Source organism: Peromyscus eremicus, chromosome 20 (genome assembly GCF_949786415.1).
Source record: "Peromyscus eremicus chromosome 20, PerEre_H2_v1, whole genome shotgun sequence".
NCBI classification, from domain to species: Eukaryota; Metazoa; Chordata; class Mammalia; order Rodentia; family Cricetidae; genus Peromyscus; species Peromyscus eremicus.
Genome location: NC_081436.1, coordinates 64,578,431 through 64,592,374, shown reverse-complemented (window position 1 = coordinate 64,592,374; position 13,944 = coordinate 64,578,431). Strand labels below are relative to the sequence as shown.

The following is a 13,944-nucleotide window of genomic DNA, read 5'->3' as shown; positions in this document are numbered from 1 at the left end:
AATGAATCAGCTAAGTGTTCTGCATACATATGTAGATCCATAGGAAAGTTGGTATTAGACTTATTCTCTCATAGTCATAGACATTTACATTTCCTTTTGAAAACTGTCTTCTGTTCCCTTTTTCCTATGGAGCTAGATATTTTGCTTTATGTATGTGCTTTGTATATATTAAGAATTTTTGCTCATAGATACTTTCTATCCTGAAATGAACTGTGTGGGAAAAGACACTGTTTTAACTTAAGATGTCTGCAATGTCTTTTATGAATGACTAAGTCACTAATCTATGAGTAATTTTCTTCTATTTCTGTAATTCTAATCAGAACTGGACTCCTGTGCTTTGGGGGACCATGGTTGTGAACATTCATGTGTAAGCAGTGAAGACTCATTCGTGTGTCAGTGTTTTGAGGGATACATCCTCCGGGACGATGGGAAGACCTGCAGAAGTAAGTTTGCTAGTTCATATGGCCATGCCTGAGACCCACCATGCCAGCTTCGGTGTGAGACAATTACTCTCAACATCACACAATCAAATGCCATGTGTCTGGATGGGATCCTGGGACAGAAAAGGGGGTGCTGTGTGAAAACAAAGTAACTATATATAATGCTATGTTTTAGTAAATAATAACCCATCAAGCCAGGTGTGGGTTATATGCTTTGATTCCTATTACTCAGAAGGCAGAGAGAGGTAGGTGATCTCTGTGGACTCAAGCCCAGTCTGGTCTACATAGCAAGTTCTAGGCCAGCCCTACAGAGTGAGACCCTCTCTCAATAACAACAACACACGACAATGAGCCTGGTGATATACCCCTATAATCTTGGCTACTTAGAAGGCTGAGACAGGAGCATGGCAAATTCACAGACTTCCTGGGCTGTAGGCCGACCATACTGGTCTCACTAAATTTAGTGAAACACTGTCTCAAAATAAAAAAAATAAAGTAAAGTAAAACTGGAGGGCTAGAGAGATGGCTTAGTGATTAAGAGCACTTGCTGCCCTTCTGGAGGACATGAATTCAGTTCCTAGCACCCATATCAAGTGGCTTACAGGCTCCTGTAACTCCAGCTCCAGGGAATCTTACCCCTCTCCTGGCCTCTGCAGGCAACTGTACTCAGGTGCACATACCCATACACAGACACATAAATAAAAATTAAAATAAATAAATGGACTGGGGATGTAGCTTCATGGTTGAGCATCTGCCAGGCACACACAAGGCTCTGGGTTCAGTCTACAATACCCCAACAATAACAATAACAATCAAAACAGAGTGTGCAAATCTGGGCAAATGGTTCTCATCTCTGTCAGTCTTCTTTTTCTCAGACTTCTCAAAGCTCTTCCCAAAAAGCTGTGAAGAAAAGATGAGTACCTGCAATCATTACTCTTCTTTCCAGACAGGAACACCAAGATTCCAAGAGGTTATGTGATTTTCCTAACTCATAGATTATGGCAGGGACAAAGGCAAGTTTAGATCCCAGTGCTGCTGATCTAAACTGAAGCTCTCTCCTATGTAATCCTACACCTGAAACCAGAGGCCATGTCTGCAGACAGCTGAGGCAGAACTGATCCTGACACTGAGGTCATGCTGGTGAGCGGGGATGGCAATGGCACTGAGAAGTTTGAAGATTCGGCCCAACCTAGAGCCACCAAACTTTACCCCCAGTTTTCCCTTCCTACTCTAGTGGCACTTGAGTCCAGAGGCCAAGATGGATGGATCTTCCGGGGGGGGGAGTCCAAGTAGACTTTACGTTGACGCAGTTGTTTTAATCACTGTGTTCTCCTCAGGGAAAGATGTCTGCCAGGCTATAGACCATGGCTGCGAGCACCTCTGTGTAAACAGTGGTGAATCATACATCTGCAAATGTCTGGAAGGATTCAGGCTGGCCGAGGATGGGAAACACTGTAGAAGTAAGTAGCTTGTGTGAAGAGCCTTTCTCCTGTAGGACTCTGGGTACAGCGCTTCACTTACTCCTCAGTCTTCCTTTGTAGACTTCTTAACGTCACAAACTCGGATTCCAACTTTGGGTGCTCTGAAAGTATTTCCAAGGCGTCAAGTCAGGGATGTGTCAGTGGCAGTCCCAGGTCGTCAGGCTCTTTGCTTGTTTCCTCTCAGCTCTCGGCCTTCTGCATGGTGGTTGGGTGGGTACGCAGGATCTAGTGTAGGGCCTCACAAGTCGATGGGCAGAATTAGACTCAGTAGTAGCAATGACTACCAGGACCAAAAGGATAATTCCAGTGCTTTTCCTTCTCGGCAGACCATGTACGTGCGGTGAAGGGCAGGAGAGGGGCTGGAGGCAGACTCGGGGTTTTTAGCGTTAGGGGGGACTTCAGAGATGTCTCGGTTGGTGAAGTGTTTGCTGCGAAAGCATGAGGACCTGAGTTCGATCCCCGGAAGCCACGGAAAAGCAAGCGTGGTAGAGCACGCCGGTCACCTCGGTGCCAGGAGGGCATTATGGGAGGGTCCCAGACACTTGCTGGCCAGCCAGTCTAGTTGAACTGGTCAGCTGCAGGTTCAGTAAGAGACTTTGTCTCAAAAAATGAACTGAATAGTGACTGAGGAAGACACTGACCTTTGGCCTCCACAAGCGTGCACACATATGTGTGTATTGCACACACACACACACACACACACACACACACGCACACTAGGATTCTCCAGAAAAATAAATAATAGTGTTTATGTGCTGGAGGCACATATACATGCATGTTGTGGCTAAAAGGAAGAAAGGGAGAAAAGGAAAGGGAAATTCATTTCAAGGAATTGGCTCATGGGATTGTGGGGGCTAATGAGGAGGATGTTTGTAAGGAAGGCTGGAAACCCAGTAGAACTGATGTTCAGGTGAAGAGTGTCTTCCCTTCCTCTGGGAATCTTAGACTTTTTTACCCTCAAGACCTTCAACTGATTGGACGAGGCCCACACACACTACAGAGGGCGGTCTGCTTTACTCAGAACTGCTGCCTTACATGTTAACCTCATGTACAAGGTACTTTCACAGCAATCCCTAGACCTACATTTGACAAATCAGCTGGCACCATAACCCAAAGTTCACATAAATTAGCTGTTACACCACCCAAAGCAGCTCAATGAGGTAGGGATTAGAATACAGGCATAGACTTTCTCCCCGTTCTAGACTGTAGTCCTCTTTAGGGGCTGGGGGTTGATAATACCTACTTGATTTTGACACTGCTGTATTGTCCTTTCTTGGTTAAACAAAGTAAGTTCATTTGCTTTTGAGGTTGCTTTGTGGGCAGGTTTCACACAGACTCCCTTGAGAGCATGGGGCATTCCACATGTCAGCAAAGCTAAGCAGGATAGCCGTCAGGCATTCTCTGGCAGGGGCACAGCTTGTATCTAGTGAGAGGCTCTGTGCCGGAGTCGCTGTGGGCGGGGCCTGACCACCAGCCTCACACTGTGTTGCTTCTTTCCTGGAGACCATGCTTCACTCCTCCACGTCTGCCTGAGCCACAGTTTTCTATCAAGTCCGCGTGTGTTTTGGTCAATACAGTGAACAGTGTGTAAAAGGCACTATTTCTAGCTTTGCAGTTTGATCCCTAAATTAAATCTCAACAACTTCCCACTTCCTAGACGGATCCATAGTTACAGAGTCCAATATCACGTAAGGTTTCTCCTTTTAAAGGGTAGATGAAGCCCAGGGGTGCCTCAGCTGAGCCATCCTCCGGCTGGACACCTTGGATAATTCAGTCAGACTCATGGCATTCCGTTTCATTTATTCCCTGTGTATACCTAGCCGTGCCCCTAGAGTGTTGTGAGGATTAAAGGGTCATAACTACATCAAGGAGTTCAAATTACTTCACCTGTGAGACATGCTCATTAGACAACCACATGGGATATTTGGGCTCTCTACTAAAAAACCAGAAGCTAAAGCTTATCTAGTCATTCAAAATCAAGTGACAAGTCCAGCCGAGCCAGGAGGAACAAGAGTTCTGAGAGGAGCTGCCCCGTGGACTGCAAAGATGAGCGGTTTAGCAAAGTTGGACTCTACAAACAGGTTACTCTCTTACTCTCCCCTGGCATGACTGTTCACACTGGCTTATTTCTACATAACTGGTTGTTCACCTCCCTGAATTTTCCCCAGGGAAGGATGTCTGCAAGTCGACCCACCACGGCTGTGAGCACATATGTGTGAACAATGGAGATTTTTACACGTGCAGGTGCTCAGAGGGGTTTGTCCTGGCTGAGGATGGGAGGCGCTGCAAGAGTGAGTGACCTGAACCAGCTCTCTGCTTCCATTTGGTTTGGGGGCATTTTCAGACCCCTTAACCCTGCTTCCCCCCTAAACATAGATGTGAACACTGACAGAAGACAGGGCTAAGCTCAGCAACAACAGCCAGAACAGTAAATGACAATGGTTGGCTCTGTTCTGTAAGCAAAGGATATATAGAGGGGCCAATACCCCTGAATCTGCTGGAGAGCCACATGCATGACACCTGAGTCTTCTCTGATTTCCTTTCCATGATTAAAGAATCAATCGAGTAATGAGGACAAGCACTTAATGAAGAGAGAAGCCAACCCCCGATGCCCACACACATGTGCGCAATCACAGTAGCATTTTCCACTGGCCAAGCATACAAGTATTTTTGCATATGTGTGTCTTTACTTGCTTTATTATTGTGCTTCACTTTGAGAGATTAGACAGCTGCTTGGTATATAAAAGAGAATATTATAATAACATACTGTAGACTGTTTGAGATGAGATCATTCATTTGGGATTGCTACAATTCTCTTATGCAGCCCCACATAACAAGTCTCTTAGCATCCAAACTGCCTACGTATTTGCATAAAATTTTTCTCTTTTTACTGTCAACCATCTAAGTTGCCCAAAAAGCTTTAGTATGGGTAAAGAATTCAGTGATCAAACATTTTTAAGTCTTAATAGGTCAGTAGGGTACTTATAAGTGTGCTGCCTAATGGATACCACCCTGTTCTTTTATTCTGTCAGTAATAATGTATTGAATACCTATTGTGTGCCAAACATTATGGGCACAAAAATAAATGAGACACAGTATCTACTAAAGAACAATTCAGATGAGGGGAGAAGGACCCATTGTTAAATAATTATCCCCCTATATGATACAGCACATTGGACTTAAGCAACATAATGTCAGACATCATAATCCTGCTGTGTCCACTGCCTTGCATAAATTAATGTGTTGGGGGTATTTATTCAGAGAGTAGCTGACACAAGTTGGGTTACCCTAGAAGCTTCTTGAGAGAAGTAATGGCTGAGGAAAAATTAATCATCTCAACTGTCAGTCAAAATACTGTATATCAATATTGTGTTTATCTGCCTCCCACAGCAAAGCAAAAAACTGCCTTGGTATAGTTTAATCCAGTGGTTCTCAACCTGTGAGTAGCAACCCCTTTAGGAGTCAACTGACCTTTTCACATGGGAAAACACAGATATTTACAATTCATAACAACAGCAAAGTTGCAGTTATAAAATAGCAACAAAACTAATTTTATGGTTGGGGTCACATGAGGAACTGTATTAAAGGGTCGCAGCATTAGGAAGGTTGAGAACCACTGTTCTAATCCTTTACCATACTGTATGCGACTGACTGCTGACAATCAATGTGTGATTTCCTTTACAGTGTGTGTACTATGTAACTTATTTAAGGAAATTACTAGTGTTGTTAATTGGTGACTCAAACATAAAAGTGTATCTGGAAACAAGTGTTACTTGTGATATTCCCCACTTGACAGTGACCGAGTGAAGAGCAAAGACGGTTCTCCAAACTCAGCCATGCCTCCTGGGGAAGCACACTTTTTTTGTACTCTTGTATGTACGTACCTCTAACTCTGTACCATGTTGCCTTTCCTTTTGTTCCTATAGGATGCACTGAAGGCCCAGTTGACCTAGTCTTTGTGATCGATGGATCCAAGAGCCTTGGAGAAGACAATTTTGAGATTGTGAAGCATTTTGTCACTGGGATTATAGACTCCTTGGCAATTTCCCCCAAAGCTGCTCGTGTGGGGCTGCTGCAGTATTCCACACAGGTCCGCACAGAGTTCACCTTGAGGGACTTCAGCTCAGCCAAGGACATGAAGAAAGCTGTGGCTCACATGAAATACATGGGCAAAGGCTCTATGACTGGGCTGGCCCTGAAACACATGTTTGAGAGAAGTTTCACCCAAGTAGAAGGGGCCAGGCCCCTCTCTACACGGGTGCCCAGAGTAGCCATCGTGTTCACCGACGGACGGGCTCAGGATGATGTCTCCGAGTGGGCCAGTAAAGCCAAGGCCAATGGTAATATGGGGTGGAGTTGCGGTTTATATTATTCAAAGTTCAGGTCTTTTAAATCCATAACTGGCCTTAGAGGTCAGAGTGTTTGAGTACAGAAAGGCTTTCTGATAACTGCCATTAAAAATACACCTTGACTGTACTGCCACCTAGAGGCCATAATGGGACCCCGGAGATGCTAAATAAAATACTTCTCACAGCCTAATAGGATTTACCAGCCAGTCAGTGTGTGACCTCCAGTAGAGAGATCACCTCAGCCCATGCTATTAAACTACAACATACAACTGGTCCAACACCCTGGTATGTTCCTTCCAGAGTCACCCAAAGAATTTTTTTTTTAATGATTTCTGGAGGCCGGCAAGTTAAGAGTACTTCCAGAGGACCCAGGTTCAATTCCCAGCACCCACATGGCCAAGCACAACTATCTGTAACTCCAGTTCCGGGGCATCTGGCACCCTCACACAGATATTCAGGCAAAACACCAATGCACAAAAAATTTAAAAATAAATGATTTCTAGTGGCAACTTTACTGACACAAATACACTTTAAAAACAACAACAAAAACCAGGATCTTGATCCTATAGGTGAACTCCATTCCCCCTCACAGAAAGGCTAATGATTCCCAACCAATCCATTTTATTGACATTTCTTACCTCACTGTTCACTTAATTTTTCCTCGCCCAAGAGAAAGGGATCCCTGGGTCATCTGAGTGGTTTATAAAACTGGTTGTTCACTCAAGACTAGCTTGCTAGAGCTCATGTCTAATCCACAAGCTCTGCTAGACTACATTCTTTAAAAGTACGAGGGAAGAATCTTTGCCTCCTAAAACAGATTAGCCTTTTATTAGACTCAATAAAACTAGCCCACCTTACACCTCCTGTAAATTGCCCAAAGACTGGTAGGAGCAGACATTTAGTTGTCTGAGTCAGCAAGGTTTATCCAAAGTAACATCCTCCTAATGAATTCGGTCTCCCAGGGTATGGCTGACACAAGCTTAAACTAGTCATTCCCCTTTTGTGGGAAACCACGTCGTACACATCACTGGCGCCCAGACAAATAAGCCAAACTCAGCTATTCATATAGACTCAGAACAAGGAGTCCCCTCACCCCCTGGCTTTCAGGACCATTCTAAAATGCACTCTTAAACCTCTAGTGTGTCAGATTAGCCAAAATAAGACATCAATGCTGAAAACCGTTGGAAGTACAACAGAGCTCAATTGTTGTTTTACTTTCAAATGAGGTAGTGGAGTCTAAAGACTGGCTTGATTTAGAAAAGGTTTTATAGCAACTTCATATCCCTTTGAAATCTAAGAAAGATGTTTTACATTTCTTCTTTTTCCTGACTGGGATTTCCGATGTCTGCAGACTCACTCTCATTTCTGCTCAAGAGGATGCTCCTCACCCCTAAGAGAGGTGGGCAGAAGGCAGTTCCACTGGACCCCAAGACAGTTAAGATTCTCCTTTCGAGAAGAAACCATCCTAGCACTCAGAAGGCTGAAGCAGGGGAATTACATGTTCCAGCCCAGCCTTATCTATACGATAAGAGCCCGTCTAAGGTTCTTATTTGACCTGCCTGGAATTTTCCCAGGAAACCTCTCATTTTAGTAAGCTGTGAGACTTTTCCCTACTACCTAGAAGGCCAATTCAGGGAAAAGCTGCACATTTGTTACTGACCCCCTCTAGAGCTAATCAATAGCTGTCTACCCTCTTCTATATGCTGCATCTCTAGGATCTTTTGTTCATAAATCTGAAATACCAATGCTGAAAAATAGAGAGAGGTGTTGGCATTGATGCTTCAAATCACATCACTTAATACCTAACTGACTTTGGGCATAGCACAATGTCCAGACGCTGGGAATGCAACTGTATCTTATTCTAATTTCTGCTGCCTAGGTATCACTGTGTATGCTGTTGGGGTAGGAAAAGCCATTGAGGAAGAACTACGGGAGATTGCCTCTGAGCCCACCAATAAGCATCTCTTCTATGCCGAAGACTTCAGCACAATGGGGGAGATAAGTGAAAAGCTGAAACAAGGCATCTGTGAAGGTATTGCAGAATGTGTCTAGGGTCGACCTTAGCCACAGGGCAACATGAACCTAGAAAATCCTCAAATCATTCCTTTGGTGCTCAGAAAACACCTCCTTGCTGACCAAGACAAGTGATACCTGGAGACACTATGGCCAGAGAATGGAAGAGAGGTGAAGACAAATGTGGTAGCTACCATGTCTTGAGCACTTAGCCTATGCTGAACAGCATGCTAAATGCTAACATGTCTTTCTCAACCCTCAAACCCTAGAGAAGTGATCATCCAGGCAGGGAGCCATTGTTAAAGAAATCAGAAGTACTATTTCAGAAAATTTGTGCAAACAGATGTCTATCCTTTTGATTTCAGACATTTTATGTAGTTTTTCCAGTTCACTAATTAATCCAGTTATGCTTACATATAGGAATTCTACCCACTTCCCTTTTATTCACATGCTGAGTTCAGACACCCTTAAAATCCAACCTAAATAATGCCTTATCCCTCTAAACACTGGGGTGAAGGGAGATCCAGGGGGAAAGCCTTCCAGATCCCCAAGGGTGGAGTGTGCTTTGCCTTTGGCGCTTTCATTCCCAGTGAAATGTCCAGGCAGGGCCACAGGAATCATTGGATCTTTTAGCAACTTTTTTTCTGCCTTACCTACTTGACATGACACAGGGAGGGGAGCAGTCTTTAGATGTAATTTAAGTCTCTTCAGGGAGATAACTGCTCTACCATGGCCATATATCATCACAGAATCTTTTGGTTACCAAGTAACACCAAAAGACCCTGGGTTCTAACTATGTCCTAAAGAGCACATGTAAAACGGTCACTCCTTTTGGCCATCTCTCTCCACTCAGCTCTAGAAGACTCTGATGGAAGACAGGACTCCCCAGCAGGGGAACCACCAAAGCAGGTCCACCAGCCAACAGGTGAGCTTTCGAAGGCAGTGTGGTCAGCCTTCACTGGAGCCTTCTGCCTCAGCTACCCTTGCAGATACAAGTTGTACAGTGACAGACAGGAAGGACTCTGTCCTTTAAACCGTATTTGGTAGCTACCACCCCTGTTGGCAGTCTATGTCACAGTATGTTTCAGAGCAAAGCATGGCTGCTTTAGACCACAATAGTGTGAAGCAGGTTTGAATTCGGTTTCCTCTCTTTACAGAATCTGAGCCAGTCACCATAAATATCCGAGACCTACTTTCCTGTTCTAATTTTGCAGTGCAACATAGGTATCTGTTTGAAGAAGACAATCATTCACAGTCAACACAAAAGCTCTTCCACTCGACAAAATCTTCAGGTAATCCAAGTGAAATATCACTACTACATAAGCTGCAGCAGCAGACTTAGCTTAAAGACGTAGGAAATACAGGGGAAATTAAGTAAATAACTAAAAACTAAACTAAGAGAAGCAGAAGTCGTCTTGACCTCTAGTGTACAAAGCCTCTTCGAGTGTTTGAAGGCACCACAGCTCCTTCCCAGCATTTACTTCCCTGGTCTGGATGGATGGAAAAGGCTGACCATTTCTTTCATGGTTTCCTGTGTACTGACTCAGTCTGGTTATTGTGTGTCTGGGAAGTGTGGTGAAAGACAGAGGTGAACTCTTTCCATCTGCTTTCTCAGGAAGCCCTTTGGAAGAAAGCCAAGACCAATGCAAATGTGAAAACCTTATAATGTTCCAGAACCTTGCAAATGAAGAAGTAAGAAAACTAACCCAGCGCTATATCCTTTTCCAATAGGATGCTCTGTATGTAATGCAAAGAATACTAGCAAAACTTTACAAATAACTGTGGATTTCATCACAAAGCTAGCAATACTGAATCAGAAGAGGCCTTTTCTATAAAAGGCAGCCTGACAGGTGTTTGAGATTTAAGGTCAAGCCAAGCTTAGTGGCCATGGTCAAGCACTTGGTTGCCATCTGCTAGCTAGTATAGGAAGAGTAACATTAAAGCCAATTAGGCAGTATATAGTGTAAGGGGGGGGACTTAACTCTATGCAAGGATAGATGAACACTAGGAATGAAGTGCCTCAGAGATCTATGTCTAGGCAGAGTATGTTGTAGAATGAAGAGGCTTCAAGCTCAGTCTAATCTCTAAACCCTCAACCCTAACCACACAGAAGCTGCGTGTATGTGCAGATTTTGAAGAACTGGGTGTTCCCTTTTTCTTTTTGGCAGCCAAGATCCTTTTATATCAACACTCTAGATGAAAATTTCTACCAAAGGAACAGGCCCAGTGACTCATTTAAGCAGGAATGCATGGGGATGACAGAGTGATTGGTGCTTTTACACAGAGAACACACTGCCAGCTGCTCTGAACTTAAAATTACAGTAAGCTCACTAAAGCTGGCTGATACAGATCTCAGTGAGCATCAACTAGCCCATAGAGAAATGGCTTAATTCTGAACGACCCCTGTGCCAACAGGCTTACTAAGAACAGCACATAGCAATTCTCCCTGCCGGGGGTGGGGGGTGGGGGGTGGGGGGGTGGGACTGGTTCCCTATATGGAGTTTTGTAGATTGTCTTCATGACAGTAGATAATACAGATAAAGCTGGACTGTCACTCTGCCATGGGGTCAGATAGGAGGAATTAAGGGGCTTAACTCTACAACTTCTCCCTGCCCCACTCATAGTGTATTTATTAAGAAACCACATGTAAAAGAGAATAATAATTCATGGCTACTCACTCCTTAGCTTTTGGCCTTACCTACCATCAATGAACCCCATTCCCATGCCCTTGACTCTGTAAGGCATAATCCTTTCATTTTCTTTACATCTCCCAAATTATCAGTTGCAGCTCCCAGAGAGGCACAATGGTAAATTATAAGCAACATGGGTGTTAGAAAACCTTTGGAAAATCTTGGGGAAAAGCAAATTCAAACTGATCTGGCTTTGATGTTTTAAAAATGAGCTTAACATGAACTATTTTTTTATGTCTTAATGGCATGTGTTAAATGAATTACTATAAATGTACAAGGGTTTTTAAAAACCAGTTTGTTTTTAATCCCAACTCCTTTTTCTGTAATTTTAGTAGTCAAATCAAATTGTACTTGATTGTAAGCTAAAACAGGCATCCAGATTCCTCTTCCTTAATTTGGGATTTACTAGAAGAAATGACCCAAAGAATGGAAGCCTTGGAAAACCGCCTACGATACAGATGAAGACTGAAATGCTTTTATGGATTTGTACATCATAAAGATTTCAAAAACAGTGGTGGAGCCTCAAAGCTCACACCATAGTAAATTCTGTAAGCTGTAAAGCAAAACACAACCAGTACTGAAGACACTGGACTGCTCTACAACAAAGAGAAAATGGAGCCACAGAGGTGTCCAAATTCGATATTGGGGGAGGTGGGGAATCCTTCTGAACTCTACCATGAGAATAAATAAGCTGTTCAGTGTTCTGTGATGTACTGTGGATATGATTCGCTTCTGCCTCTTCCTGCCTTAGCACTGAAATCTCATTTGACAACTTGAGTCTCAATTCTGTAGACAACTGACTCCATGAATTGCTCTTTTTTTGTATTGGAATTTACCTTGATATATATGGACGAATGCGTAAGTCACAGGACCTATGTTCCATAATAAGCTGAATTTTTACACATTAAAATTCACCACTACAGAAAATGGTGTCGAGTAAAATTCCTAGCTTAAATTTGAGATGGGGAGGGGGATTTAGCTCAGTGGTAAAGTGCTTGCCTAGCAAGTGCAAGGCCCTGGGTTCAGTCCTTAGCTCCTAAAAAAAGAAAAAGAAAAAAAAATTTTGAGATAGGGTCTTGCTTTTTGCTGAGGTGGTAACTCAGGATGCCCCCCCCCCCCCCAATTCTGCTTCAGTGTACTGGGAATACAGGCACTTGGCACCAAGCCCAGCCTCACTGTAACTTTAAATATAAAATATTCATAAATGAAAAAAGGCCAATATAACAGGAAAAAAACGGGTTAGATAATAGTTTTTTTTTTTTTAAAAAAAGCTCATCCGACCAATACAACCACTGTCTGGCTAGTGATGGTTACCAATGTAGAAATAAAGCTCTTGCACACTGCTAGCGAGTGCAAATTGGAACTATAGCAGCTGTTACACCATTTGCTATCAAACCAAGTGGTTTTGTTTTTTTTTTTTTATCACATACATATAGGAGACCTGCAGAGGATTGTCACTAAGCAACAATTAGAAATAGACTAAATACCAGAACTGCTTCACAGCATAGTCTATACCACAGAAATACTATTCATTTACAGAAATTCCCCAAATCTAAGTTGTTTTTTAAAGCAGGATCTCGATGTGTCCTGAGCTGGCCTCAAACTTACTATGTAACTGAGAATGACCTTACATCCTGATGCTCTTGCCTCACTCCTGAGTGCTGGGACTACAAGACTGCCACCATGTCCGGTTTACACGGTGCTAAGGACTGAACCCAGGGCTTGTGCATATGAGGAAAGCACTCTATAACTGAGCCACACCCCAGTCCTGAGACCAACCTTAAAAGCCAATGACAATTTGGGAGACAGGCAGGCATACCATTGTGAGTTCTGAGACTGATCTACAGAGAATGTCTTAATTAATGTCTAGCATTCCAGTAATATCTATGAACTAACATGCACAATTACCTATTCAGGGATATATGTATATTAGGTATAGGGGAAACTCAGAATATCACCTCAAGAAGGCACTTAGCAAGAAGTGGCAGCTTTAGAAAGACATATAGATACAATAACATTCTTCCCACCAAAGCCACTAAATTTTAGGATATGAATCTTTCATATCCAAAATACCTTAAAGTTTATATTGGTACAAGGGTTTTTACTGAATGGCTTTTTACAGGGGAGCTGAGCGGAAAAATATTTCCTCCGCCTCAACCTTATCTGGAAAGGTGTTTATGTTGTAACTCAAAATAAGTGTTTTCATTACAAAGTATTATCTGGATGACAAAGACTGAGGCATAAGCTACTCCCAGTTGGCTGTTCCATTCACGCTCCCTCTAGTGGTACAAAAGTATCCCTACCCCTTTCTCCTGCTTGGTACCATGAAACACACTGAAAAGCTTGGAGGTGCATGGAGGGGGAGGAGGAGGGGGAAGACCTGAAACCAGTGCATCACTTTACAGATCAGGGACTGGATGAGTGTTTGCTGCCAAGCTGGGTTCCCAGTTCCCACATCAGGCAGCTGTGCTCAGCTGCCAGTAACTCCAGCTATAAGGGATCCAACGCCCTCATCTGGCATGCTCTTTAAAGAATTACCTTGTCCATTTTGATGTGTGCTGCTTGTTTGCAAGTTCCTCATGATAGTTTCAATGTTTAAATTATGTACAGTTTAAGATACTTAGCTTTGCTACTGGTCTCCACCAAATGTCATCAGCATTGCTTTTGAAAACTTAAGCATTCTGTGTTCCATTTCACTGCTAATTCTGTAAGCCTGTAGTATTCTGTAAAATCATGTTCACAATGGTGTCTTGTTGGGTTGTCAGAGAATTGAGTACATTCACATTTAGCAAAGCTCAAAACATTTCTCTTTTTGGTTTTTTGAGACAGGGTTCCTCTGTGTAGTCCTGGCTGTCCTGGAACTCAAGAGATCCACCTGCCTCTGCCTCCCAAGTGCTGGGATTAAAAGCATATGCCATCACCTGGCAAAACATTTCTCATATACATACTCTTTTTTTTTTTTTTTTTTTTT

The 13,944-nt window shown here is 43.1% G+C and overlaps 1 protein-coding gene across 2 annotated transcripts in view; it reads left to right on the top strand.

The window, feature by feature from the left end:
• The window catches only part of Matn2 (matrilin 2), a 121,764-nt gene extending 110,124 nt beyond the window's left edge, over positions 1-11,640 (top strand). The window contains exons 10-18 of one of the 2 annotated variants that reach the window (XM_059247297.1): positions 321-443; positions 1,778-1,900; positions 4,090-4,212; positions 5,848-6,261; positions 8,150-8,302; positions 9,137-9,208; positions 9,498-9,575; positions 9,899-9,997; positions 11,380-11,640. In XM_059247297.1, the coding sequence (XP_059103280.1) occupies positions 321-443; positions 1,778-1,900; positions 4,090-4,212; positions 5,848-6,261; positions 8,150-8,302; positions 9,137-9,208; positions 9,498-9,575; positions 9,899-9,997; positions 11,380-11,435 (1,241 nt within the window). In that variant the 3' untranslated portion in view covers positions 11,436-11,640. Of the gene's footprint in view, positions 1-320; positions 444-1,777; positions 1,901-4,089; positions 4,213-5,847; positions 6,262-8,149; positions 8,303-9,136; positions 9,209-9,440; positions 9,576-9,898; positions 9,998-11,379 lie in introns of both variants that reach the window. The other variant, XM_059247296.1, reaches the window with a different exon arrangement.
• Positions 11,641-13,944: the final 2,304 nt, after the last annotated feature.